At 37.7% G+C, this 27,639-nt stretch overlaps 1 protein-coding gene across 2 annotated transcripts; it reads left to right on the top strand.

The window, feature by feature from the left end:
* The first annotated feature begins 251 nt into the window (after nucleotides 1–251).
* On the top strand, nucleotides 252–20,783 carry GNRHR (gonadotropin releasing hormone receptor). Of its 2 annotated transcripts, none has more exons than XM_005892887.2 (3): nucleotides 252–806; nucleotides 13,499–13,590; nucleotides 17,158–20,783. In XM_005892887.2, exons 1-3 carry the CDS (start codon nucleotides 285–287, stop codon nucleotides 17,291–17,293), a joined length of 750 nt encoding a protein of 249 aa, XP_005892949.2. In that variant the 5' UTR covers nucleotides 252–284; the 3' UTR covers nucleotides 17,294–20,783. The 2 variants fall into 2 exon arrangements, with proteins under 2 accessions (XP_005892949.2, XP_005892948.2); XM_005892886.2 differs by having other exon boundaries at nucleotides 13,371–13,590.
* The last annotated feature ends 6,856 nt before the right edge of the window (nucleotides 20,784–27,639 follow it).

Genomic DNA, 27,639 nt, shown 5'->3' with positions numbered 1-27,639 from the left:
GAAAACCAGGCCATCTGCTGAGATACTACAGTTACATTTGGCCCTCAGAAAGTGTTTGTCTGCTTTGCTTTAGCACCCTGCTGGATTACAAGCCCACAAAACAAGTTCACCTTGATCTTTCACTTTAAATACAAAATATCTCAGGGACAAAATTTGACATAAATATAAACCTGTGACGTTATCAGCCAAAGAAGGCTGAAATAAAACAGGACTCCAAGTGCAATTACAATAAAATATCAGAAGTGCCAGAAACACGAGTCTTGAAGCTGCATCAGCCATAAAGGATGGCAAACAGTGACTCTCCTGAACAGAATGAAAACCACTGTTCATCGATCAACAGCAGCATCCCTCTAACACCAGGCAGCCTCCCCACCCTGACCCTATCTGGAAAGATCCGAGTGACAGTTACTTTCTTCCTTTTTCTACTCTCCACAATTTTCAACACTTCTTTCTTGTTGAAACTTCAGAATTGGACTCAAAGGAAAGAGAAGAGGAATAAACTCTCGAGAATGAAGTTGCTTTTAAAACATTTGACTTTAGCCAACCTGCTGGAGACTCTGATTGTTATGCCACTGGATGGAATGTGGAACATAACTGTTCAATGGTATGCTGGAGAGCTCCTTTGCAAAGTCCTCAGCTATCTGAAGCTTTTCTCCATGTATGCCCCTGCCTTCATGATGGTGGTGATCAGCCTCGACCGCTCGCTGGCGATCACCAAGCCTCTAGCAGTGAAAAGCAACAGCAAGCTTGGACAGTTCATGATTGGCTTGGCCTGGCTTCTCAGTAGCATCTTTGCTGGACCACAGGTAAACCAACATTGCAAACTTTTTATGGAGATTACAGATTTCCTATCTAAATCTGAATGAAGGTCTTGTCAAAGGTAGTATTGTATTATCTCTAAGAGCTTGGGCTCTGGAAGTCAGAGTGTGGAATTTAATCCTGACTCTGCTCTGTTACCTTTGGCAAATGTCTTAACCTCTCTGGGTTTCAGGTCTTGCATTTATAAAATGGAGGTAACGTCTACTTGATGCACCTTTGTAATGATTAAACACATAATTTGTTAAGTTTTCTATCATACTATCTGGTACATAGTAAATGCTCCCTCAAAATGAAGCTATTCTCAAATTTGAACTCATCCTCATTTGATTCTTTCATCTACATTTTCTTTTACTCTGGTTGACATGGTAAATTAGGGGAATCTTTAGGAACAATAAAATTTGCATAGGTAGAAAGTATGCATAACTTGTTTTATTTGGAACTTCTTGAGTCTTCTGTCATTGCAGCATAGAAAGAACTATCCTTAATTAGTATGTTCTGCAGTTTGCAGCTGGGTGGGATTGAATAAAAGGAAATGTGGGACATCTTAGACGTTTGGATATTTGAACATTTCCATGAGGTTGACTTGAGCTTTATCTGGAGGTAGATGAGACTGTAACAGGCTGTTAGCAAAACTCTATGACTGTTGGTGCAGGCAAGGCCCTCTCCTTCAGAAAGCAGATAGCCCTCCAGACTGTCTTTATCAGAGACACCCCAGTTGATGGATCTTCAGAATCTGCCTCTTCAACAGCCAAATCTCTGAAGAAGACGATGCATTCTTGAAAATGGCAAAGATGACCAAATTGTCTCTATGTTTGTGAATGTACCCTGTGATGAATCCAGGGTACAGGGATGTGTCAGGAAGTCAGAGTTTACCATGATCCTCCAAAAACTTGTCACTACAAATAGAAATTTATCTAGAGATTCTAAACTAGCCAGCTGGCATAAAAACAAACAAACAAACAAACAAAAGCTGCCACACAAGATGCACTAAATAGTTCAGGACACTAGAAAGTTAGATAACTATATTATCCCACCAATTCCTCACTTGACATTTTTTGTATATCAGTGTGTGTTTTATGGCAGAAAAAAAACAAAATGCTTTGATTTCCCTGGAGAAAAGTATATTAAAATTATTCTCACAGTGACTGCATATACAAGAATTAATTTAGCAAATATGTTACTTAAATGAGGTTACTTAGCAAAGGTTTATGCTCTGAAATTTTCCATTTTATTTCTTTGAACTATGAGTGATGTGTATTTATATATTGTTCAATTTTCTTAGAGAAGATAAACACAAGTTGGGTTCCTAACACTGAACCAGCTACTGATGAAACAAAGAGACAAAAAAATGTCATTCAGTTATAGAAATAAAACTTATACAAAATGAATACAACTATGTACAAAAAAGTTTTCAAGTCTATTACCAGTGTAAGAAGAGAGAGAGATGAATTATTAAAGTTAAAATGGTGAAGGAAGGGTAAAAGTAGGATAAACTGAGTTTTTTTTTTAAAGGTCTTTAACAATTTTATTAATGCTTATATAATAGGTCTTATGCTTAGTTGCTCAGTCATGTCTGACTCATTGCAACCGGGTGGACTGTAGCCTGTCAGGCTCCTCTGCCCATGGGGATTCTCCAGGCAAAAATACTGGAGTGGGTTACCATGCCCTCCTCCAGGGGATCTTCCCAATCCAGGGATCGAATCCAGGTCTCCCTCACTGTAGGCAGATTCTTTACCCGCTAAGCCACAAGGGAAGCCCTAAACTGAGTTTTTAAAGATGAATGTATTTGAATGGAAAAAAAAAGCCAAGGATCACATGTATTTTTCAGCAAAAGTTGTAAAGTGATTAATTTTCAAAGGAGACTTGTTTGGCTCAAGTGACAGATTGACAGTAGCAGGAAATTAGATTTCATGGTTGCTGCCTTTCCTTTGACCTCATAGCACACTGTTTCTTTGTCAGAAAACATTGTAATTATGTACTTGTTTGTCTTTGCCATTATGATATGTGCTGCTACAACAGTGAAAACTGTTGTGTTCAATTTAATTCATATTCACAGTACTTAATGAGACACCCAACAAAAATATAAATTTTAAATGTTTGGATACTCTGATTCCTCTTCAGATCAAATAAACCTTTCACCTTTTACTAAAATGAAAACAAAGTTTGGATAGATGAATCAATAAATGGAGGTGGAATGGATGTATATAACAGAAGATAGCTGGGGGAAACTCTGAGAACAATGTGGAAGCCATATAACTTTCATGAGTCTTACACAAGGATTAAATGATTTTTTTGTTTTTCTTCATTTTCAATTTTTTGAAAAACAGTCTGTATACATCACCATGTAGGTTTAACGTGTACAGCATGATAGCTTGATTTACATATAATGTGAAATGATTAACACAATAGTTTCAGCTAACTTCTTACATCATCTCATATTGACACAATGAAAAGAAAAAAGTTTTCTTTCCTTGTGATGAGCACTCTTAGGATTTACTCTCTTAATAACTTTTCTAAACATCATACATCAGTGTTAACTGTGGCCATTATGTTGTACATTATTAAAATGATGTACATAAGAAAATTTACATATGGGTCACAGAATATGGTAGTATTGACGCTATTTCATTTTGTAAAACAAATGACTCATTCTTGCTTTCAGCAGCACTTTAAATTGATAAAGCACTTTGCTGAAGTTTCCTGAAAGACCTCACATTCATAATCTTATTTGGTATTTACACGGACTCTGTGAGGTACGTAAAGGCTATGCTATTATCCCCATTTCACATAAAAAAGACCATTCAAAGAGAACCTTTGAAATCAATGTCCTTCAAACCTTCTTGACAGTAATGGAAAGAAAGAAATACAGACTACATGAAGACTTAATCTATCTCTCATAGACCTATAACTGAGAAAAGTTTTCATAAAATAAATACTCTATTCTGTTCCAAATCATTTTTTATTACTGATTACAACTAACTGATGGGTACAACCCGCAGTTTGAAAAGTATTCACTTAAAAGGATTAATTGTTTGCCCAATGCCACTTGACCTGTTGTATTCCTGTCTTTTTGTTAAGTCCAGTTTATCTTTTTATTATAGCTCTCTGCTCTTTCTCTCTGAATAAAAGAGGCTTCAACCCTGTGAGTAATGTAATGTGTGCGTGATGGGGAAGACAAGAGATAGGAAAGGCTTTTGATTTCCAGGCTGTGTGATGCAGTGAGTACAGCTCACGCTTCACCACGCCCCACAAAGCCCATTGACAAAAGCACATCCTGTTGTGGCTAATTTAAAAGGCGTTTGAAAGGATGACTTTTAATTTTCATCCTGTGTTTGTTGTTATTCAGTTGCTCAGTCATGTTCAACTCTTTGTGACCCCATGAACTGCAGCACACCAGACTTCCCTGTCCTTCACCATCTCCCAGAGTTTGCTCAAACTGATGTCCACTGAGTCAGTGAGTGATGCCATCCAACCATCTCATCCTCTCTCGTCCCATTCTCTTCCTGCCCTCAATCTTTCCCAGCATCAAGGTCTTTTCTAATGAGTCAGCTCTTCACATCAGGTGGAGCTTCAGCTTCAGCAGCAGTCCTTCCAATGAATATTCAGGGTTGATTTCCTTTAGGATTGTATTCATCCTTTGGTATATATATGGATATTCTATCACTTGATTAATTCATGCCAGGTTGGAAAAAGAAAAAAAAATTAACAAGCTAGTTGTCATGTTCCCAGGAACCTGAGAATTTATGACATTTTGCTAGAGTTCAGAATGACCAGCTTTCAAACTGACCACCTTGCTTCTCCACCTTGCTGATCACCTCAGAGTTCTGTGATGGTTTGGGGATATATTTCCAAAACTTTCAGTGTCCTGTGACCACAATTTTATACTTTTGCTTGTAATTGAATTTTATTTAAAATGAAATTCTGTGTGGAGCTTCAATAAATGAAGCAGATATAAGTGGAGTTGCTCTGGTCAAATAGGGATAAGGGAGCCCCAGTCCTCTGTTTGACCATTCACCAGCTCCAGTCCTAGTCTCAGAAGACCTCAGATATCCCTGCAAGTCTGAAAGGCAGTGGGATTTAAACAAAGCTGGTTTCAAATCTCAGTGCTGTCTTTTACCAGCTATCTGAGTAATTTACTTAACCAAGTTTAAAAGGGTCATTGTAAAAAGTGCTATAAAGAGTAAGATATACACAATCATATATAAGACTTTAAGTATAAAGTCTTAAAAATGCATTACTATTCATTTCTTCCCCTTTTCCTACCTTAATTACTTCCTTCATAATAGGGTTTTTGAAGTCAGGAGAAAAAAGTATTAGGGAAATATGAGTATGAAAATAAAATAATTATTTAAGAAACAGCAAACAAAATTGCTTATGTAAAGATTGCTTAAAAAAATTATGACATTTATTCTGACTGATAAGTAAATTTGGCCAATGTCCTCCCTAGTCACTAAGCTGTCTTATTCACTCTAAAAGATTTATATGCCAGAGCATAATGATTCAAGTCTTGGAGGTATTGTTTCTAAACATAGGATAAGAAAGGAAGAAAAGGCGGAAGGGAGAGGAAGGCAAGGCAAGACAGCCAACAGGACTTGAAAGGATATCTGACTTAAGACTGACTGTGGTCAGGCTAGTAGGTGCATGTTAAGCAGAAAACATTTCCTGAATCTGGTGTGTCCATTTCCAATTAAAAAACGCAAGGTTTCTGATGACTGTCATCTAAGACCACAAAAATTCCAGAGCAGCAGATTATTTGCAGATAGAGTTCACATCACTAGTTTCTCTGTGTTACTAGGGAGAATTATATGTTGACAGCTTTTTAATTCTGTAGGTAACCCAGGCCTGAAGAGAAAATGCAGTCACCCTTGATATCCCCAGGGGATTGGTTCCTAGACATCCTCCTTCCCCACCGTGGTGGCCTCAGATAAGAAATTTCCCAGATGTTCAAGTCCTTTCTATAAAATATGGTATACTATTTGCCTGTAACCTATGTACATCCTCCTATATACTTTAAATCATCTCTAGATTACTTATAATACCTAATACAATGTAAATGCTGTGTAAATAATTGTAAATACAATATAATATTATATAGACAGTTTCTGGAGCTTTCCAAGTTCACGTCTTACTCTTTGGAACTTTCTAAAAATTTTTTTCTGAATATTTTTCCATCTCTGGTTAGTTGAATCTGCAGATGTGGAACCCAAAGATTTGGAGGGTCTGTTGTATATGAGTATTCCTTTATTCTTTGGTGTGAAGATGTGTGGTCTGAATAAATGTGGAGGCTTGCCTGTTACAAACATAAATTTACAATGCTAGCAGGCTCTTCTGAACTTAGCAAGCAGCTTGTGCATGCTCTATCCATGCTGTCACTTCAGTCATGTCTGACTCTTTGCAATCCTATGGACTGACTGTAGGCTGCCAGGCTCCTCTGTCCATGGAATTTTCCAGGCCAGAATACTGGAGTGGGTTGCCATGCCCTCCTCCAGGGGATCTTCCCGACCCAGGGATCAAAGTGGCATCGCTTATGTCTCCTGCATTGGCAGGAGGGTTCTTTACCACTAGTGTCACCTGGGAAGACCCACAAGCAGCTTAAATTCAATAAATACTCACTACATGTGTACAATATGCCAAAAAATGTTACTGGAATGTAGTAACAGCATACTAGTAGCAGAAATAACAATAATGGTGATGATTATTTTGATAAATAATAGTTATTCAGTACATAAATATGTGCCAGGAATTGTGTTAAATGCTTCTGTGTTGCTTTTTGTTTTTTTATTTGTCTCTGGTCATGCTGTGCGAGTTGCAGGATCTCAGTTCCCCTAGCAGGATCTCAGTTCCCGTAGCAGAATCGGGCTTCAGCAGTGAAAGCCCAGAATCCTAACCACCAGGATTTCCAACCCGCTTGGAAAATTACATGAACAGAAGAGCCTGGTGGGCTATAGTCCATGTGGTCACAAAGAGTTGGCATGACTGAGCGACTGAGCATGCATGCATATCATTGTATCACAGTGTGCAATACTGTCTCTTTTTTCCTGTAAGAGGCTAGAGAAGGAAAAGGCAGGAAAATCTTAAGGTGAGAATAAATAGTTAAGTGATATCAGGAAAAATATGGTAAAATTTATAAATATGTAAACATATGCAATATATATTTATATATTGTGTGCCTCAAAAAAATTTTTAATAATGGCTATGATTTATATAGTGCTAACTGTGGGCCAGGCATTACTCTAGGTGCTTTGCAAGTATTCGCTTGTTAACTGTCATGACAGTCCCTAGAGTTAAATACTATTTATATCTCCCTAGCCCACTAGGTTCCTCTGTCCATGGAATTCTCCAGGCAAGAATACTGGAGTGGGAAGCCATTCTTTTCTTTAGGGCATCTTCCCAACCCAGGGATCGAACCCGGGTTTCCTACTTTGCAGACGGATTCGTTACTGTCTTAGCCACCAGGGAATCCCAAGAGGAACCTAAAGCATAGCATCTAAAGATAATCACCTTCAGAAAGATTAAGTCATGGTGTCACTAATATGGGGTAAGGCGAAGGTTAAAAATTATGTGCTAAGAGGAATAGCATCTGCAAGTGACTGTAAAGGTGGAGAACAAACTGCTATTGTTTAGAGCAAAATAAAGTAAACACTGATGAGAACTGGGGCCAGGCATGAGAGAGGAGAAACAAAGAAACTTTTGAAATATCATCCAAGTATGAAAGAATCACTGGAAGTAAAGTATATCCCTATATTAATCATTCAAATGAACATGGTCTTGGAGTTGAAAATAAACTGAATGAAGCCTAAAACAAATTAGTTTGTGGGTGAGTAAAATTCTGAATTTTCATAACACTATAACTCTCCTTCGGAACTTGTCACAGTCTATTGAGTATTATAGTTGTCACATACATGCTGTATCTCCCCTAAGAAATATTTAATTTCTTGATAGCACAATATATTTAGTTCATCTTTCATGACAGAGTGTACCAAGTATAGTTTTATGACCAAGGAGTTGCTTTAAAAACAAGCATTCATTACATAAAGATGAAAACCAAATTCAAACCATAGTACTATAAAGTCCTTTTCATTGAAAGACTCATCATTATAACTTAAAAATATGAACTATTAAAGTGAAAATGTGACCCTGTGCAGAGCAGAAAATCAAATTCAGATTATCTGGTTCCAAGGCTGACTAGGGAGATGGGAAGAAAAAATGATTTTTAAGAGTTAGAAGACTCTCAGGGTCATGTGAAAAACCCTTCCAAAGATTTCAATTCACAACACCTGTTGGGTCAAATTCAAAACTCAACTGTAAATAAGGGCAGTTTGCAAAGAAGTATGGAAAAACTGAAAGGGTCACTTTGTAACATGGAAAAAATTGATCTGGATCATAAAACAGAATTAGCTGAACTTGCTTTTCTTGACTTTAAGATTGATAATATTATCATTGGGCGCCCTCTAGTGGATTAACCTAAAAATTCTTGTTTGCCCTTGAAGCTGAAAAGATCACAAACTGAAAATCAGCATTTTAATTACAAATAAAATAGGCTTGTATTTTATATTATATGTACTTAGATCTTATTATATATGTATTTATTTTGTTTATTATATTTTATATTTATTAAAACTTTTCTACTCTACAAGCAAAGAGGAAAACAGTATTTTTTAAGGTATACTCTTTCCACTCTGCCACCCCCAAAAGGAAAGAAATTCTGAGCTTATTAAATTAACTAAATGGAATTTAAGTTTACTAATTCAGTCAACAACTAAATAAAAATGAATACTTCCCCTCACTTGCTTAAAACTTAAAAAAAAAAAAACCTGCAACATTTTTGTTTGAATTAACTTGTTATCAGTTTTAAAGCTCTCAGGCACTCTTATCTCTTCATTTTAATGATGTTTTGTGGTAAAATGAAGTTTTTCAGTAGAAAATTTTGGAAATTATGAAGTAAGAAGTGTGCTTGACAAATTGGGAAAGAATGAATAAATGTCAACTAAAACTTGTTTGTGAAAACCACTTGCATTGTTTCCTTGTTGACTCAACTAGTTCTTTTTTTTAAATAATTTCACACTTAGGGAAAGGTTGCAAGAATCATACAAAGATTTCTAGGATACTTTTCCCTCAGATTCCCCAAATATTAACATGTTGCTAAATTTGCTTATTCTCTCTCTTGTATGCATGTTTTTATGGATTGTTTAAAAGTTCAGACATGATGCCTCTCTCAATACCTCAGTGTATTTTTTCTAGCACATAAGCGCAGTATAAAGTATCAAAATCGGGAAATTAACATTAATACAGTACTGCTGCTGCTGCTGCTAAGTCGCCTCAGTCGTGTCCGACTCTGTGCGACCCCATACACTGCAGCCCACCAGGCTCCCCTGTCCCTGGGATTCTCCAGGCAAGAACACTGGAGTGGGTTGCCATTTCCTTCTTCAACGCATGAAAGTGAAAAGTGAAAGTGAAGTCACTCAGTCGTGTCCGACTCCTAGCAACCCCATGGACTGCAGCCTACCAGGCTCCTCCGTCCATGGGATTTGCCAGGCAAAAGTACTGGAGTGGGTTGCCATTGCCTTCTCCAATACAGTACTACTGACTGCCAAAGAATTGATGCTTTTGAACTGTGGTGTTGGAGAAGACTCTTGAGAGTTCCTTGGACTGCAAGATCAAACCAGTCAACCCTAAAGGAAATCAGTCCTGAATATTCATTGGAAGGAATGATGCTGAAGCTGAAGCTCCAATACTTTGGCCACCTAATGTGAAGAACTGATTCCTTGGAAAAGACCCTGATGCTGGAAAAGACTGAAGGCAGGAGGAGAAGGGGATGACAGAGGATGAGATGGTTGGATGGCATTACCGACTCGATGGACATGAATTTGATCAAGCTCCAGGAGTTGGTGATGGACAGGGAAGCCTGGCGTGCTGCATTCCATGGGGTTGCAAAGAGTCAGACACAACTGAGTGACTGAACTGAACTGAAGGACTACCATTTAATCTATATGCCCTATTCATCTCTCAGCTGTCTCAATAATATCCCCTTTAATAAAAGAAAATTCAAGATTATGCGAGAGGTTCAGTCGCCTTGCCTCTTTGCGTGTTCAGTCGTGTCCAACTCTTTCTGACCCCATGGACTGTAGCCTGTCAGGCTCTTCTATCCACAGAATTTTTCAGGCAAGAATACTGGAGTGGGTAGCCATTTTCTACTCCAGGGGATCTTCCCAACCCAGGGATCAAACCTGTGTCTTCTGCATTGACAGGGAGATCCTTTACCACTGAGTCACCTGGTAAGACCCTTTGTCTCTTTAGTCTCCTTTAAACTAGAACAGTTCCTTGGTCTTTCTTTGTATTTCATGACACTGACATTTTTGAAGAGTGCAGACAAGTTGTTTTGTAGAATGCCCCTCAATTTGAGTTTGATTGATATTTTCTTGGGGGTAGATTCAGGTTGTGCACTTGTCAACTGAAAAAAAATCTATGACCTAAAAGTTGAGAAATATGTTTTATTCAGTAGACTTTTGAGAACTTAAGCCTAGAAGACAGTCTCTCAGATTGCTCCCAATTCATTAGAGGCAACAGAGGAGCCAGGAGTTTTTAATAGGAGGCTTCTTTGCAACAAAAACCTGGTAGTCAGAACATCAGAAGATTGTTGCTAATTAAAGAAAAACCATACATCTCAGGTTAATGAATGTAGCGCTTTTCTAAGTACAGAAAAATGCAAGAGTTTGGGCTTATTGAGATCATTCCTTTGATACATCATCTTAACTATCTAGGGCCATGTTTCTACTTCTCTCCATCCTGAATCCACTCCTTAGGGAGCACTCCTGAGGGTAAGTACAGTGGCTAATAACTTGATGGCCACAACATCCTTTGTTTACTGTGTAGGCGACATTCTTTGTCTACATTGTTGTTCTTCAGTCACTCAGTCGTATCCAACTTTTGGCAACCCCATGGAATGCAGCACACCAGGCTTTCCTGTCCTTCACTATCTCCCAGAGCTTGCTTAAAATCATGTCCATTGAGTCAGTGATGCCATCCAACCATCTCATCCTCTGTCATCCCCTTGTCCTCCCACCTTCTATCTTTCCCAGCATCAGGTCTTTTCTAATGAGTCAGTTCTTTCCATCAGGTGGCCCAAGTATTGGAGCTTCAGCATCAGTCCTTCCAATGAATACTCAGGATTGATATCCTTTAGGATTGACTGATTTGATTTTTAACAAAAACATGAAAGAGGTGACTCTGAGTTCTTCTCAATGCTTTCTAGAAGGAAGCAGATGCTGTCAATCTGTCCCATTATTGGCAATGTTAGCTTAATTATTTGGTTATTTCTCTACTGTAAAGTTATTACTTTACTGTTTATAATGTTTTGCCATTCATTGGTGATCTTGCCTGAATCAATTATTATTATAGTATTACAAAATGGTAATCACTACTTCCATTGTATCTTTTACATTTACTAGCTGACTTTCTGTATAGTAAAGAGCTTTTTCCTTTCCCCATGTATTTGTTATTCTGGTTTTGTCATTTACATCAGCATGGAGTCATGGTTTCTTTATTTGAACTCTTATTCTTTTCTATCAGGGTTTGTTTGTTTGTTTTCATGCTTAAACTATCCCAAATTTGGCCAATGGGACCTCTTTCAAGCTGGTGCCTGAAATGTTTTCACATGCTCCATCATTCTCTGGGCATTTCCAGACTTTTTGGCACAGCAGGTGTTCCAATGACTTATTGTGCTTTGATTGCCCCAACCTTGGGATTACGCACTTCGCCAATGAGCTCTGATTCCTTTTGGTAGAGAATGATACTAAAAATAAGATCTGCATACACACTGAGGAAACCAGAAGGGAAAGAGACACGTGTACCCCAATGTTCATCGCAGCACTGTTTATAATAGCCAGGACATGGAAGCAACCTAGATGTCCATCAGCAGATGAATGGATAAGAAAGCTATGGTACATATACACAATGGAGTATTACTCAGCCATTAAAAAGAATACATTTGAATCAGTTCTAATGAGGTGGATGAAACTGGAGCCTATTATACAGAGTGAAGTAAGCCAGAAGGAAAAACATAAATACAGTATACTAACGCATATATATGGAATTTAGAAAGATGCTAACAATAACCCTGTGTACGAGACAGCAAAAGAGACACTGATGTACAGAACAGTCTTATGGACTCTGTGGGAGAGGGAGAGGGTGGGAAGATTTGGGAGAATGACATTGAAACATGTAAAATATCATGTAAGAAACGAGTTGCCAGTCCAGGTTCGATGCACAATACTGGATGCTTGGGGCTAGTGCACTGGGACGACCCAGAGGGATGGTATGGGGAGGGAGGAGGGAGGAGGGTTCAGGATGGGGAACACATGTATACCTGTGGCGGATTCATTTTGATATTTGGCAAAACTAATACAATTATGTAAAGTTTAAAAATAAAATAAAAATTAAAAAAAAAATAAAAATAAGATCTGGGTACTGGAGAGCGGGGTATGCTCACTGCTACTTAGATGACATTGTTCTTAGCCTCTCTCCACACAGAGCTAGAATAAATGTATGTACATGTATACACACACACCTTCAGATAGAAATTTCCCTCCCTCTTTTTTTACTACTCTATAGGACTCCATTGTGTGGTCCACCATAGTTTATTCAGCTGGTGTTCTATGAATTAATATTTAGATTATTTTCAATGTTTTTCACGTATGAACAATGCATCAGTGAATAATCTTGTGCACATGTATGTTCATATAATGGAAGTAGGGGTGTATCTTCATGGAAAACTCCTGAATGTCAGATTGCTGAGTCAAAGGTAAGTACAAATGTATACTAATTATTGCCAAATTCCTCTCCTTAATGATTGTACCAATTTGTGTGCCCATTAGCAATGTATGAGAGTTTCTGTTTCCCTATAGCCTTCCCATGAGAGTGTGCTACTGTTTTGTTTTTGTTTTTTAATTTTGCCAGACTTGATAGTGCGAAATGGCATATCAGTGTAGCCTTAATTGATTGACACTGCTCTTATCATAAGTGAGGTTGAAACTATGTTTTTATATACTTAAGGGTCACTGTTACACCTTTTTTTAATGAACTGTCTGTACATGTTTCTGGCCATTTTAATGAGATCTTATGTCACAAAAATAAAATTTAAATATTTATTTTGAGGGCATATTCTAAATGCCAGACAGTTTTTTTGTGCTGCAGATTTAACAATAAAATCACTTGCAACAAGTTTACTCATCAAAATAGCATATGAAATTGAAATACAGAGGAGGTTTAAATCTTTGGTTGGTGATTATTCGGCAAGGCTGAAATAATTTTGGAAGAAATTCAAAATCCTACAGATCCATTCACATTACCCAAACGTATTTAAACTAAAGATCCACTTACAACTTTTTGTAGAAAAGCCAAAAGCCAAATGTCAAGAAGCTTAGCAGTTGCTTTGGGCAACAACATGTTAGAAGATTAGTATAATACAGAAGAGAAAACTTTCGAGAAAACTTGCAAATATTGTTTGAAAATAAGCAATATCCCTTTTTAATGTTTTAAATTTTCTCCTACAGCTATACATCTTTGGGATGATCCATTTAGCAGATGACTCTGGACAGACTGAAGGTTTCTCTCAGTGTGTAACACACTGCAGTTTTCCACAGTGGTGGCATCAAGCCTTTTATAACTTTTTCACCTTCAGCTGCCTCTTCATCATCCCTCTTCTCATCATGGTGATCTGCAACGCAAAAATCATCTTCACCCTAACAAGGGTCCTTCATCAGGATCCCCACAGTATGTATTTCTCAGATTAATTGTGGATGGACAGTTGTTAACGGCAATACCCCAACCAGAGAATCAGAGTGGCACTTGCTGTGCCAGGTACTATTTTATCTGTAATAGTGTTGTATTGTAATAGTATTGTGATATTATTATGAGCAACTAACATACATTAATTAACTCTTTCAGTATTCAAAATCACCCTATGAGGCAATACTTTTATTATCCCCAATTTAGAGATGAGGTAATTTAATATCTCCCCATATTATAAATTTACAGCATGGAATTAAAGCTAAAAGGACAATTACTTCATTTACCCAGTAGAAACATGGGCAAATTGTTCCTGCTGGTTCATCATAACACTTTATCAAACACCTGATGCCTAGAATATAGCAAAGTACAACTCATAATATAGTTACCAATAGATTTGTTAAAGTTAAGTTGTTCTGTATCACATTCAAATCTCCTGTATCTACACAGTGTATCCACACACTATGCACATTTCGGTGTGTGTGTTGAGTGTGCTAAATATTATGGAACATGCAATTGACTATTTGATCTTTCACTTCAGGCACATGGTTGTATCTCTTTTGCTTCAATAATCTGTTGCATTCTCAAAAACAAATGTATGAATTTTTAAAATTTTATATTGGAGTATCGTTGATTAGCAATATGGTATTAAGTCCTGATGTACAGCAAAATGATTCAGTCATACATATACACATATTTATTTATTTTTAAATTCTTTTCCCATTTAGGTTATTTTAGAATAACCTAATAACAGAATAGAGTTCCCTGTGCTATACAGTAGTCCCTTGTTGGTTATCTATTTTTTGAATGAATACCTTTTTCCATCCCCTCACGTTCAGTCAGTGGTGGTGATTGCTAAATCTTATCTGGCTCTTTTGTGGTCTCTATGTATCCCTAGATCTGAAGTGTGTCTCTTGTAGACAGCATATATATATAGGTCTTGTTTTGGTATCTACTCAGCCAGTCTCTGTCTTTTGGTTGGACTGTTTAATCTGTTTACACTTAAGATAATTATAGACATGAATGTTCTTATTGCCATTTTGTTCATTTTTTTGGATTTGTTTTTGTAAGTTTTTTCCTTCCCTTCCTATTTCGTTCTCTTCTCTTGTGATTGATGACTCACTTTCAGTTCAGTTCACTCAGTCATGTCTGGCTCTTTGGGACCCCATGGACTGCAGCACACCAGGCTTCCCTGTTCGTCACCAACTCCCGGAGCTTGCTCAAATTCATGTCCATCGTGTTGGTGGTGCTATCCAACCATCTTATCTCATCTCATCTCATCCTCATCTCATCTCATCCAACCCTTCTCTTCCTGCCTTCAATCTTTCCCAGCATCAGGGTTTTTTCCAATGAGTCAGTTCTTCGCATCAGGTGGCCAAAATATTGGAGCTTCAGTTTCAGCATCAGTCCTTCCAATGAATATTTAGGACTGATTTCCTGTAAGATTCACTTTAGTTTTGTGTTTGGACTCCTTTTTCTTGTGTGTGTGTGTGTGTATCTATTGTATATTTTTGGTTTCTGGTTACCATGAGGTTTTGATATAGCAGCCTATATGTAAACAAGACTGTTTTAAGTTGCAGGTCTTTTAATTTCAAATGCCTTTCCAGTATCTTGCATTTATGCTCTCCTCACAGTTAATCGTTTTGATTTTGTATTTGTCTACAGATGATTTCCTACCTTTATTGTATGTTTGCCTTCACCAGTAAGCATTTCCATTCATAATTTTCTTGTTTCTAGTTGTGACCTTTTCTTCTCCCCCTGGAGAACTTTTAGCATTTGCTCCAAAGCTGGTCTTGTGGTGCTGAATTCTCCTAGCTTTTGCTTGTCTGTAAAGCTTTTGATTTTTCCATCAAATCTGAATGAGAGCCTTGCTGAGCAGAGTGTTTTTGGTTATGGGTTCTCTCATCACTTTAAATACAGTAAATCCTCTATATACAAACCTTAAAGTTGTGAACTTTCAAAGATATGAATGTGCCTTCACATGTCCAATCACATAAGTCAGTTCATGTGTCTAGTGTGTTAAAATGGCAGCCTTCAAGAGGGCTACACCAATGAGTCCTCATAGTGAGCCACAACCACCCCCTGCCTCCATAGGAGACCCTCCAACACTAGCAGGTAAATCTAACTCAGTCTCTTATGAGGTCCCCATTTTTAACTTGGGTCCTAGTATTCACAAGGCCTTGTGGGTGCCCTCCAATAGTGGAGTTTCTGTTTCCTCCAGTCCTGTTTAACTCCTAAGATCAAACCCTGCTGGTCTTCAAGGACAGATTCTCTGGGGGCTCTCCTATTGCCAGATCCCCAGGCTGGGGAGCTTGATGTGGGACTCAGAACTTTCACTCCTGTGGGAGAATTTCTGTGGTCTAATTATTTTACAGTTTGTGGGTTACCCACCTGGTATGTATGTAATTCGATTTTATCTCTATTGCACCCCTCCTACCATCTCATTATGTCTCCTTCTTTATCTTTGGATGTTCAGTTCAGTTCAGTTCAGTCGCTCAGTCATGTCCGACTCTTTGCGACCCCATGAATCACAGCACTCCAGGCCTCCCTGTCCATCACCAACTCCCGGAGCTTACTCAAATTCATGTCCATTGAGTCGGTGATACCATCCAACAATCTCATACTCTGTCGTCCCCTTTTCCACCTGTCCCCAATCCCTCCCAGCATCAGGGTCTTTTCCAGTGAGTCAACTCTTCGCATGAGGTGGCCAAAGTATTGGAGTTTCAGCCTCAGCATCAGTCCTTCCAATGAATACCCAGGACTGATTTCCTTTAGAATGGACTGGTTGGATCTCCTTGCAGTCCAAGGGACTCTCAAGAGTCTTCTCCAACACCACAGTTCAAAAGCATCAATTCTTCGGCGCTCAGCCTTCCTCACAGTCCAACTCTCATATCCATACATGATGTAGGGTATCTTTTTTGTTAGGTTCTAGTGGGGTTTTTTTTGTTGACAGCTGTTCAGCAGTTAGTTCTGATTTTGGTGTTTCTATAAGAAGAGGTGAGCTAATGTCCTTCAACTCCTCCATCGTGTATTATTCCTTAAATCTCCTTAATGCCAACTAGTATTCTGACACCAATCCAGTGCATGTGTTTCTTGCCTGCACCAAGCTTACATCACCTCCTATGATGGCAACAGGGCTTCCTGTTTGGTCAGTCAGGAAAGGTGAAAAATTATAAATTTATAAAATAAATGTGGCTATGTTGGTATGACAACCAAAGGGCAGAGAATTAAATTCAGTTCAACCTCAGTCTACTCTCTTAAAATTTTATTTGAAGAATTTGAGTAACCTCCTATTTCAAATCCTTATTAGTTTGATGGAAAATTTATTTTAAGAGCATTACTATCTTTAATATTTCTATTTATTATGTAGCTGAGTGGAAAACTTGAAATATAAACATGCTTTGCAAGCATATTGTCATTATTAAAATTATTAGCAATTTGCCTCCATTATATTCACCAGGTTGAATTATGATTCTCTGTTCCTTTTTTTCTATTTTGGCTTTGTAATAAAACTGGTTATTAAAAACACCTTCTATTTTCTCTGTTTAAAAGAACTACAACTGAATCAGTCCAAGAACAATATACCACGAGCTCGGCTGAGGACCCTAAAGATGACGGTTGCATTTGCCACTTCATTTACTGTCTGCTGGACGCCCTACTATGTCCTTGGAATTTGGTATTGGTTTGATCCTGACATGGTAAACAGGGTGTCAGATCCAGTAAATCACTTCTTCTTTCTCTTTGCTTTTTTAAATCCATGCTTTGATCCACTTATATATGGATATTTCTCTCTATAATTGTTAGACTGCATAGAAAGTCAAAGAAAGGCAAAGTAATGAATTTCCCCTTTTGGGAATGAGAAACACAAAGCATAGTGTGACATATTTACATATGAATAAAGTAGAGTTTAAGGTAATGTTACGCTTCTTCCTTTAGAAATCACAGAAACTCAATTACAAGGAAAAGATTTTTTTCAGGAAAAATAATGAAATATTTTCACTTAATCACGTTTCTGAATTAATCTCTTTGCTTTCTGAACTCCTATAACACATTATATGGGTTTTTTAGTCACTTTATTCTTGTATAATAATATATAAATATTTAAAATAGCCATGGCCTAAGGCAAACAAATGCCAAAAATTAACACTGAGAAACACAGACCTTTTTCTGCAAAGGGGCTTAGCAACAATTACAATCTTATGCTAAGATAAAAATACATAAAGCACAGATAGTATTTCCCCTGCCCATATGATCGGTTTTTCCTCCTGTGGATTAAGAAAAAATGCAATGAATCTAATTTTTTCCTTGGCTTCAAAAGCATTCTGATATTTGGAGTATTCAGCAACCAACCCACTATCCACTCCTTCAACTTGACAAGTTCTCCTTCATCCCATTCTTCACCTGGTACAGGTTGTGAAGTACCTCCATATAAAAGGGAGTTTCAGAGGGGTTCAGATTTGGACTAGGGGATAGAACATTCCTGTCAGCTATGTGGTCTATGGAGTTTGTGGTAATTAAGTGCAGTAATAACAACACTGTTTTAATATACAATCAAGAAAAAATCTATAGTGATTATGTTTTATAAATAGTCTACCCTGTCTTTTAAGATGATGGATTTTTTCTGTCTTCTGATTTTTCTAAATCCATAATCCACAAATCACTAAAAAAAAGAGAGAGAGAGAGAGATCAAGCAAATGCACAAGCAAAATATTATTTGATATGTAAAATGAACTCTGAAAACCTCAGTCTCACTATTACAAGTCAAAAGAGACAGAAGAGTGTTAGAAAAAGGAAAAGAAAACTCTCTGTAAATGTGTAACTAACATCCACTGATATTTGCATTAAATGGTGTGGTTTCCAAAATATGTTGGCACAATACCTCTTTTAATTCAGGCCTGTTTCCACACATTCCATGAAAAGGGGAATAGGATAAAAAGGTTCTTTAGTATCCACTAAATAAGAAAACTATATAAGGGACTTAAAAGAAACTCAACCACTATTCATTTTTTTAAATAGGTAAAATATTACTATATTCACATGTGATATGCAGTGCCACATTGAAGATGAAATGTAATTTCCACATATTCCAGGCCTTATGGAACCGTGGAAAGTAAATTGCTAATTAAACTAATGGTAGGTCTTTGCTTTCCTTATTTTTCTCTCCTCATACTTTGTCTTTTAGTTTTATAGGGTGTGGTGGGTTTTTTTCCCACATTCTATATTATTTTCCAATTCTGTCTTCATTAATTGAATTCCTTCTTTCTACTTTTTTTTCATACACATCTCCTTTTTACTAAACTCATACCTTTAGTTAGCCAATCAATGACCCAACTCCACAACTGAATTGGGCTGGACTGAAAATTTGTAAAGTGCTAAAATACTCAAAGTTAACTTTAAAGGTGTGTATATTGATACCAAGAATATATAGTTCTGCTAGATGACACAGGAATATAAAGATAAGTCACAACAAAATCATTCTTCTCCTTTGTCTCTTTATCATGCATATTCTTACTCCTAAACTTGTAACAATTTTGATGTGTGGATTTAAAAGCAAAAATATATGGGATTCAATCTAAGGGCTTTAGTAGATATGTGTTTATAAAACGTATGTCAGTTTGGCTTTGTTCATGGAACTGTTTTATTTAGATATGTTCTCAGGCATTTTTAAAAAATATATTAACTAAAGGGCTATTCAAAATCTTTATGCAGGTGTTTTTAACCTGTGCTCTATGCACAAAACTATTTCGATGGAACAACTTTTCTTTGATTCTTATTTCTATTATTTTATGCACTTAAAAACATTATCCTGAGAGGAATTTACAGGCCAAATCAGGCTGCCAAAGGAGCAACGTCACACAAAAATTAAGAATTGCCAACTGATCTTGTATATTTATAAAGAAGTTTATTATAATAAAAATGTATCAGAATGTATTCATCTATTTGTGCATAGTCACAACCCCATGGACTGTGTTTATATATACATAATAATATTGAAACTGGATTTCAATTTGATCACTCACCATTTTAACCTTGGAAACTCTCTTAAGGGTCCAAATATATGAAAAACTTTGCAGAAATAACTATATTATATAAAATATTGTGGTATGTAAATTATGATATGAATATGGATACAAACCAAAATTAATAGTGCAAAAGGTAAATGTAACTTTTAAGTTAAAAGTACATCACTCAACAAAGAGTATTTAATATTTGATATTATAATCATTTACTCTATTTTCAGGCATAACAAAAAATGAGGATTCCTTGTATCTTCTGTAATCAAATCTATCAGATAATTAAGAGTCTATCTTGGCTGTCTTTTCTTCTATTTAGCATATGCTGCTGCTGCTGCTAAGTCGCTTCAGTCGTGTCCGACTCTGTGCGACCCCATAGACGGCAGCCCATCAGGCTCCCCCATCCCTGGGATTCTCCAGGCAAGAACACTGAAGTGGGTTGCCAGTTCCTTCTCCAATGCATGAAAGTGAAAAGTGAAAGTGAAGTCGCTCATAAAACAGGTTAAAAAATGGATTTCCGCTTGCAATTCAATTTAGTTATACATAACATGAACAAACAACACTGAATTAAACAAAGACTGCACAAATTCAACTTCAGTCTAAAAAACAGAGGTATCATAGCTAAAAATAAGCAAACCTAAAATTGTTGAGGTACCACAAACATTATCTTCCCAGGAGCATAACTCAATGTAAATGAACTAGAAAAAAATTTTAAGTGCCCTGCTCTCAGAACTTACTTGGTAGTTTCAAAGAGATAATATTTGTGTTAAAATACATTTAAACTTCATCTGTCAAAATACATCTGAATTTCATGTTTTATCTTTAGCCTAGTTTCAATGTCAAACCAATTCCTAAAGCTTGTCTGACTGCTATAATTTGTGTTCATAGGAAACTAAATAAAATTAAGATTCAATTTAATCTCTAATTAGGATTAATTGTTTTAAATCTTTAATTTAGTTCTTTTGGTTATTAAGTTTAAAAATTAGGTATAAGACAATTACTTTAATTTTTAAATTATATAATATACAAAGTGCATGCATAGGAACAACAGAATATACACAAAAAGTGTTGACATAGTTATCTCTCATTTTTAAAAAAATTTTCTTTCTTGTGAATATCTATATCCCAAATTTCCAAAATAGACATATATTGCTTTTGTAATGAGAAAAGGGTAAAATAAATACTATATGTGTGTGTTTGTATGACTTTCGTTTTATGTTGTTTCTGTTAGAGTGTTTTCTGTTGTAATAGAAATGTCAGACTAGAAATGGTGTGTTTTCATTTCATACTACAGGAAGTCCAGAAGAAAGCATGCAGAGTTGGTTAGCTCAGAGCTTTGAGTCATTTTCTTTACTTCCTCTAGGTTTTACTTTATTTATTAGAAGTTAGTTGTCACCAACTAGGAGTCTCAAAGGCATAAAGAAAGGGTGGCTTCTCACTGTGCTTCTCTCCTTGCGAGAACCCTCAGCACTTCCTCTTAAACTGGCTAGAATTGGAGCACATGACCACCCCTAAACTAATCACTACCAACGGAGAAAAGGATTACCCTAAACACCTTAAGGATATGATTTATCTTACAGAGAGCAGCACTCGATTTCCCTGAACATTTAGTCACCTGATAATTTTTTTTTTTAAATCAGTTCTCTCCCCCCGACCCTCTCTCTCTCTCTCTCTTTTTCTTTTGTCTTGTTTTATGAGAACAAGAGGGGAATGTTTTGGGGATCAGAAGTCAGAAGTGCCAGCTATAATCACCAATTACCTTCTCAAAATCATAACTAGGTATACCACAAAGTTTAAATAGCACACAATTTAAACAAAAAGAATAAAGGCTAAATATAGTAATTACACGATAGCAATTAAATAATAAATGTAGCCCTAAGGGAACAGATTTTATTATTTTCAAAATCAAAATCCAAGGGCGGTCCTAAGATGGTGGAGGAATAGGACATGGAGACCACTTTCTCCCCTACAAATTCACCAAAAGATCATTTGAACTCTGAGCAAATTCCACAGAACAACTTCTGAATGCTGGGGGAGGACACCAGGCACCCAGAAAGGCAGCCCATTCTCTTCGAAAGGAGGTAGGGCAAAATATAAAAAATAAAAAGAGAGACAAAAGAGTTAGGGACAGAGACCTGTCCTGGGGAGGGAGTCATGAAGGAGGAGAAGTTTCCAAATACCAGGAAACCCTCTTACCGGTGGGTCTGTGGAAAGGTTTGGAATCTGGGAGGGCAACATAACTGGGAGGAAAAAAAAGAGAGAACCCACAGATTACGTGTCTAGCTGCAACTCCCAGCAGAGAGGTAGCCCAGAGGCTTGCATCCGCCAGCAGCGAGCGGGGGCTGAACAGGGAGGCACCGGCTGCATGCATAGGGTAGGGACCCGGCCTGAATGCCCTGAAGACAATCTGAGGGAGCTAACATGAGATAGCAATCCAAACTGCAGGATAGCCAGAAAGAAAAAAAAAGAGAGAGAGAGAGAGAACTTGCCCATGAAAAGCTCTGAGGCACAGCCTGGCCTGCTCACAAAACAAAGGATTGTGCAAACACTAGAGGAGAGCTAGCCGGCTGCAGACCAGCCCCTCCCCCCACTGGAGGCAGAGACGCAGGCGGGCGACAGCCAGAGCCAGAAGGCAAGGGGCAGTCTTGGCCCCAGAGATGGCACCCTCTACCGAACTGTGAGCAAGTCCCCAGTTACTAACGAAGTCTTGCTGTGATCCTGGAGGGTTGACATCTGCCATGAGGGTCGCAGTCAGAGATCAGCTCCCCAGAGGAGCCACATGACACATCTGAGACTGCGCTCTCATGGCATACCCAGGAAACCGAGGGGCTGGGACCAGGGAGGTGATAAGATACACCGCCCAGCTGGGAGAGTGCACTCCCCGATCACCTGGTTGCCTGAGCTGTTCGGACCTGGGAAGAGCACAAAACGCAGGCCCAACCGAGTCTGTCCCTTTGTGGAGTACCCGAGAACCTGAACCTGAGCGGCTTAGACCTGGGAAGTGCATGCCAACCCAAGGCCCACCTTAGACAGAACCCCTGCAGAGCAACCTGGAGCCTGAGCACTGTAGACCAGGAAAGCATACACTCCATTAGCAGGGGCAAACCCAGTGTGGCCCAGACACTGTGAGCACTCCCCCTATACACCATGATATTTGTTTGCAGTGTTCCTCCCTCTTCACAGCACAACTGAACAAGTTAGCCTGCTGCTGCTGCTACGTCGCTTCAGTCGTGTCTGACTCTGTGCGACCCCATAGACAGCAGCCCACCAGGCTCCGCCGTCCCTGGGATTCTCCAGGCAAGAATACTGGAGTGGGTTGCCATTTCCTTCTCCAATGCATGAAAGTGAAAAGTGAAAGGGAAGTTGCTCAGTTGTGTCCGACTCTTCAAGACCCCATGGACTGCACCCCACCAGGCTCCTCCATCCATGGGATTTACCAGGCAAGAGTACTGGAGTGGGGTGCCATTGCCTTCTCCGAACAAGTTAGCCTAAATAACCTAAATAACTTCGCCCCCTAGTGTCAGGGCAGAAATTAGACACTGAAGAGACTTGTAAAGAGAGGAAGCCAAAATAAGCAAAGAAGAGGGAACTGCTCTGGAAGTGACAGGTGCAACAGATTAAAACCCTGTAGTTAGCACTGACTACATTGGAAGGGGCCTATAGACCTTGAGAAGAAGTATAACCTTGAGAAGAAGGAATTATTTGAAACTGAACTGACCCATTTGAAAAGACCCTGATGCTGGGAAAGATTGAGGGCGGGAAGAGAAGGGGACGACAGAGGATGAGATGGTTGTATGGCATCACTGACTCGATGGACATGGGTTTGGGTGGACTCCAGGAGTTGGTGATGGACAGGGAGGCCTGGCGTGCTGCGGTTCATGGGGTCGCAAAGAGTCGGACACGACTGAGTGACTGAATTGAACTGAACTGACCCTACACTGCCCTCAACAGTTCCAGAGAAATTCCTAGATATATTTTACTATTATCATTTTTTAATTTTTTGAATTTTTAAGTTCTTTATTATTCCTTTGTCATTTTTATAACCTAATGCCTTTTCCAAAAAAAAGACCCTCTTTTTAAAGCAAATTTCATACATATTTTTTATAATTTTTGTGATTTTGTTTAGTTTTTTTCATATTGTATTTTCAAGATTTTAATTTCTATTCTAGATTTTTAATCTTTGCTTTTTGTTTTTTGTTATCAATTTTGTACCTTTACGAATCCAATCTTCAGTACCTATTTTTACTTAGGAGTGTGATTACTGGCTTGATTGCTCTGTCCCCTTTTTGATCTTTCTTTTTCTCCCCAGGTCAACTCTATCTCCTCCCTCTCTCTTTTCTTCTCTGCCCGACTCTGTGAATCTTTTTGGGTGTTCTGGGCACCCAAACCCATAGAAACCTCAAAACTCACTCCTGAACACTTCATTGCAGTCCAGAGAGAGGAGATCAAGCTCCACCCACCAGAACACGGACACAAGCTTCCCTAACCAGGAAAAACCTTGACAAGCCACTTATCCAACCCCACCCACAGAGAGCAGGCTCCACAATAAAGAGGAACCACAAACTTCCAGCATACAGAAGGCCACCCCAAACACAGCAATCTAAATAAGATGAAAAGGTAGAGAAATATTAAGCCGGTAAAGGAACATGATAAATGCCCACAAATCCAAACAAAAGAGGAGAAGATAGGGACTCTACCTGAAAAAAGAATACAGAATAATGATAGTAAAAATGATCCAAAATCTTGAAAACAAAATGGAGTTACAGATAAACAGTCTGGAGACAAGAATTGAGAAGATGCAAGAAATGTTTAACAAGGACCTAGAAGAAATAAAGAAGAGTCAATCAATAATGAATAATGCAATAACTGAGATCAAAAACACTCTGGAGGGAACCAACAGTAGAATAACTGAGGCAGAAGATAGGACAAAGTAGATGGAAGATAGAACGGTGGAAATAAAATAAAGCAGAGACAAAAAAAGAAAAAATAATTAAAAGAAATGAAGACAACCTCAGAGACCTCTGGGACAATGTCAAACGCCCCAACATTTGAATCATAGGAGTTCTAGAAGAAGAAGACAAAAAGAAAGGCCATGAGAAAATACTTAAAGAGATAATAGTTGCAAACTTCCCTAAAATGAGGAAGGAAATAGCCACCCAAGTCCAAGAAACCCAGAGAGTCCCAAACAGGATAAACCCAAGGCGAAATATCGCAAGACACATATTAACCAAATTAACGAAGATCAAACACAAAGAACAAATATTAAAAGCAGCAGGGAAAAACAACAAATAACACACAAGGGGATTCCCATAAGGATAACAGCTGATCTTTCAGTAGAAACTCTTCAAGCCAGAAGAGAATGGCAGGACATACTTAAAGTGACGAAAGAGAAAAACCACAACACAGATTACTGTACCCAGCAAGGATCTCACTCAAATATGAAGGAGATATCAAAAGCTTTAAAGACAAGCAAAAGCTCAGAAAATTCAGCACCACCAAACCAGCTCTTCAACAAATGCTAAAGGATCTTCTCTAGACAGGAAACACAGAAAAGGTTTATAAACTCAAACCCAAAACAATAAAGTAAATGGCAACGGGATCATACTTATCAGTAATTACCTTAAACATAAATGGGTTGAATTCCCCAACCAAAAGACAAAGACCAGCTGAATGGATACAAAAACAAGACCCCCATATAGGCTGTCTACAAGAGCCCCACCTCAAAACAAGGGACACATACAAACAGTAAGTGAAGGGCTGGAAAAAGACATTTCCTGTAAACAGAGACCAAAAGAAGGCAGGAGTAGCAATACTCATATCAGATAAAATAGACTTTGAAATAAAGGCAGTGAAAAGAGACAGAGAAGAACACTATACAATGATCACAGGATCAATCCAAGAAGAAGTTATAACAATTATAAATATATATGCACCAAACATAGGAGCACTGCAACATGTAAGGCAAATGCTAACAAATATGAAAGGGGAAATTAACAGTAACACAATAATAGTGGGAAACTTGAATACCCCACTGACACCTATGGATCGATCAACTAAACAGAAAATTAGCAAGGAAGCACAAACTTTAAATGATACAATGGACCAGTTACACCTAGTTGATATCTATAGGATATTTCACCCCAAAACAATGAATTTCACCTTTTTCTCAAGTGCACATGGAATCTTCTCCAGGACAGATCACATCCTGGGCCATAAATCTAGCCTTGGTAAATTCAAAAAAACTGAAATCATTCCAAGCCTCTTTTCTGATCACAATGTGGTAAGATTAGATGTCAACTACAGGAAAAAAAAAATATTAGAAATACAAACATATGGAGGCTAAAAAACATGCTTCTGAATAACCAAAAAATCACCGAAGAAACCAAAGATGAAATCAAAATATGCATAGAAACGAAAGAAAATGAAAACAACAATCCCAAATCTATGGGATTCAGTAAAAGCAGTGGTAAGAGAAAGGTTCATAGCAGTACAAGGTTACCTCAAGAAACAAGAGAAAAATCAAATTAATAACCTTACTTACACATAAAGCAACCAGAAAAAGAAGAAATGAAGCACCCCAGGGTTAGTAGAAGGAAAGAAATCATAAAAATCAGGGCAAAAATAAATGAAAAAGAAACAAAGGAGACCATAGTAACAATCATCAAAGCTAAAAGCTGGTTCTTTGAAAAGATAAACAAAATAGACAAACCATTACCCAGACTCATCAAGGAAAAAAGTGATAAGAATCAAATCAACAAAATTAGAAATGAAAATGGAGAAATCACAACAGACAACACAGAAATACAAAGGATCATAAGAGACTACTATCAGCAACTATATGCCAATAAAATGGACAACTTGGAAGAAATGGAAAAATTCTTAGAAAAGTATAACTTTCCAAAACTGAACCAGAAAGAAATAGAAAATCTTAACAGACTCATCACAAGCACAGAAATCTAAACTGTAATCAGAAATCTTCCAGAAAACAAAAGCCCAGGACCTGATGCTTTCACAGCTGAATTCTACCAAAAATTTAGAGAGGAGCTAACACCTATCCTACTCAAACTCTTCCAGAAAATTGCAGAGGAAGGTAAACTTCCAAACTCATTCTATCAGGCCACCATCACCCTAATACCAAAACCAGACAAACATGCCACAAAAAAAGAAAACTACAGGCCAAAATCCTTAACATGCAAAAATCTTACATGCAAAAATCCTTAACAAAATTCTAGCAAACAGAATCCAACAACATACTAAAAAGATCATACATCATGACCAAGTGGGCTTTATCCCAGGGATGCAAGGATTCTTTTAACATTCACAAATCAATCAATGTGATACACCACATTAACAAATTGAAAGATAAAAACCATACGGTTATCTCAATAGATGCAGAGAAAGCCTTTGACAAAATTCAACATCCATTTATGATAAAAACCCTCCAGAAAGCAGGCATAGAAGGAACATACCTCAACATAATAAAAGCTATATATGACAAACCCATAGCAAACATTATCCTCAATGGTGAAAAATTGAAAGCATTTCCCCTAAAGTCAGGAACAAGATAAGGGTGCCCACTCTCACCACTACTATAGTTTTGGAAGTTTTAGCCACAGCAATCAGAGAAGAAAAATAAATAAAAGGAATCCAGATTGGAAAAGAAGAAATAAAACTCTCACTCTTTGCAGATGACATGATCCTCTACATGGAAAACCCTAAAGACTCCACCAGAAAATTACTAGAGCTAATCAATGAATATAGTAAAGTTTCCAGATGTAAAATTAACACACAGAAATCCCTTGCATTCCTATACACTAACAATGAGAGAACAGAAGAGAAATTAAGGAAACAATTCCATTCACCATTGCAATGAAAAGAATAAAATACTTAGAGATAAATTTACCTAAAGAAACAAAAGACCTATATATAGAAAACTATAAAACACTGATGAAAGCAATAAAAGATGATACAAATAGATGGAGAAATATACCATGTTCATGGATAGGAAGAATCAATATAG

The sequence above is a fragment of the Bos mutus genome, chromosome 6 (genome assembly GCF_027580195.1).
Source record: "Bos mutus isolate GX-2022 chromosome 6, NWIPB_WYAK_1.1, whole genome shotgun sequence".
In the NCBI taxonomy this organism is placed as follows: Eukaryota; Metazoa; Chordata; class Mammalia; order Artiodactyla; family Bovidae; genus Bos; species Bos mutus.
The sequence above is the reverse complement of the archived record's forward strand: the minus strand, read 5'-3'. Positions and strand labels throughout refer to the sequence as shown.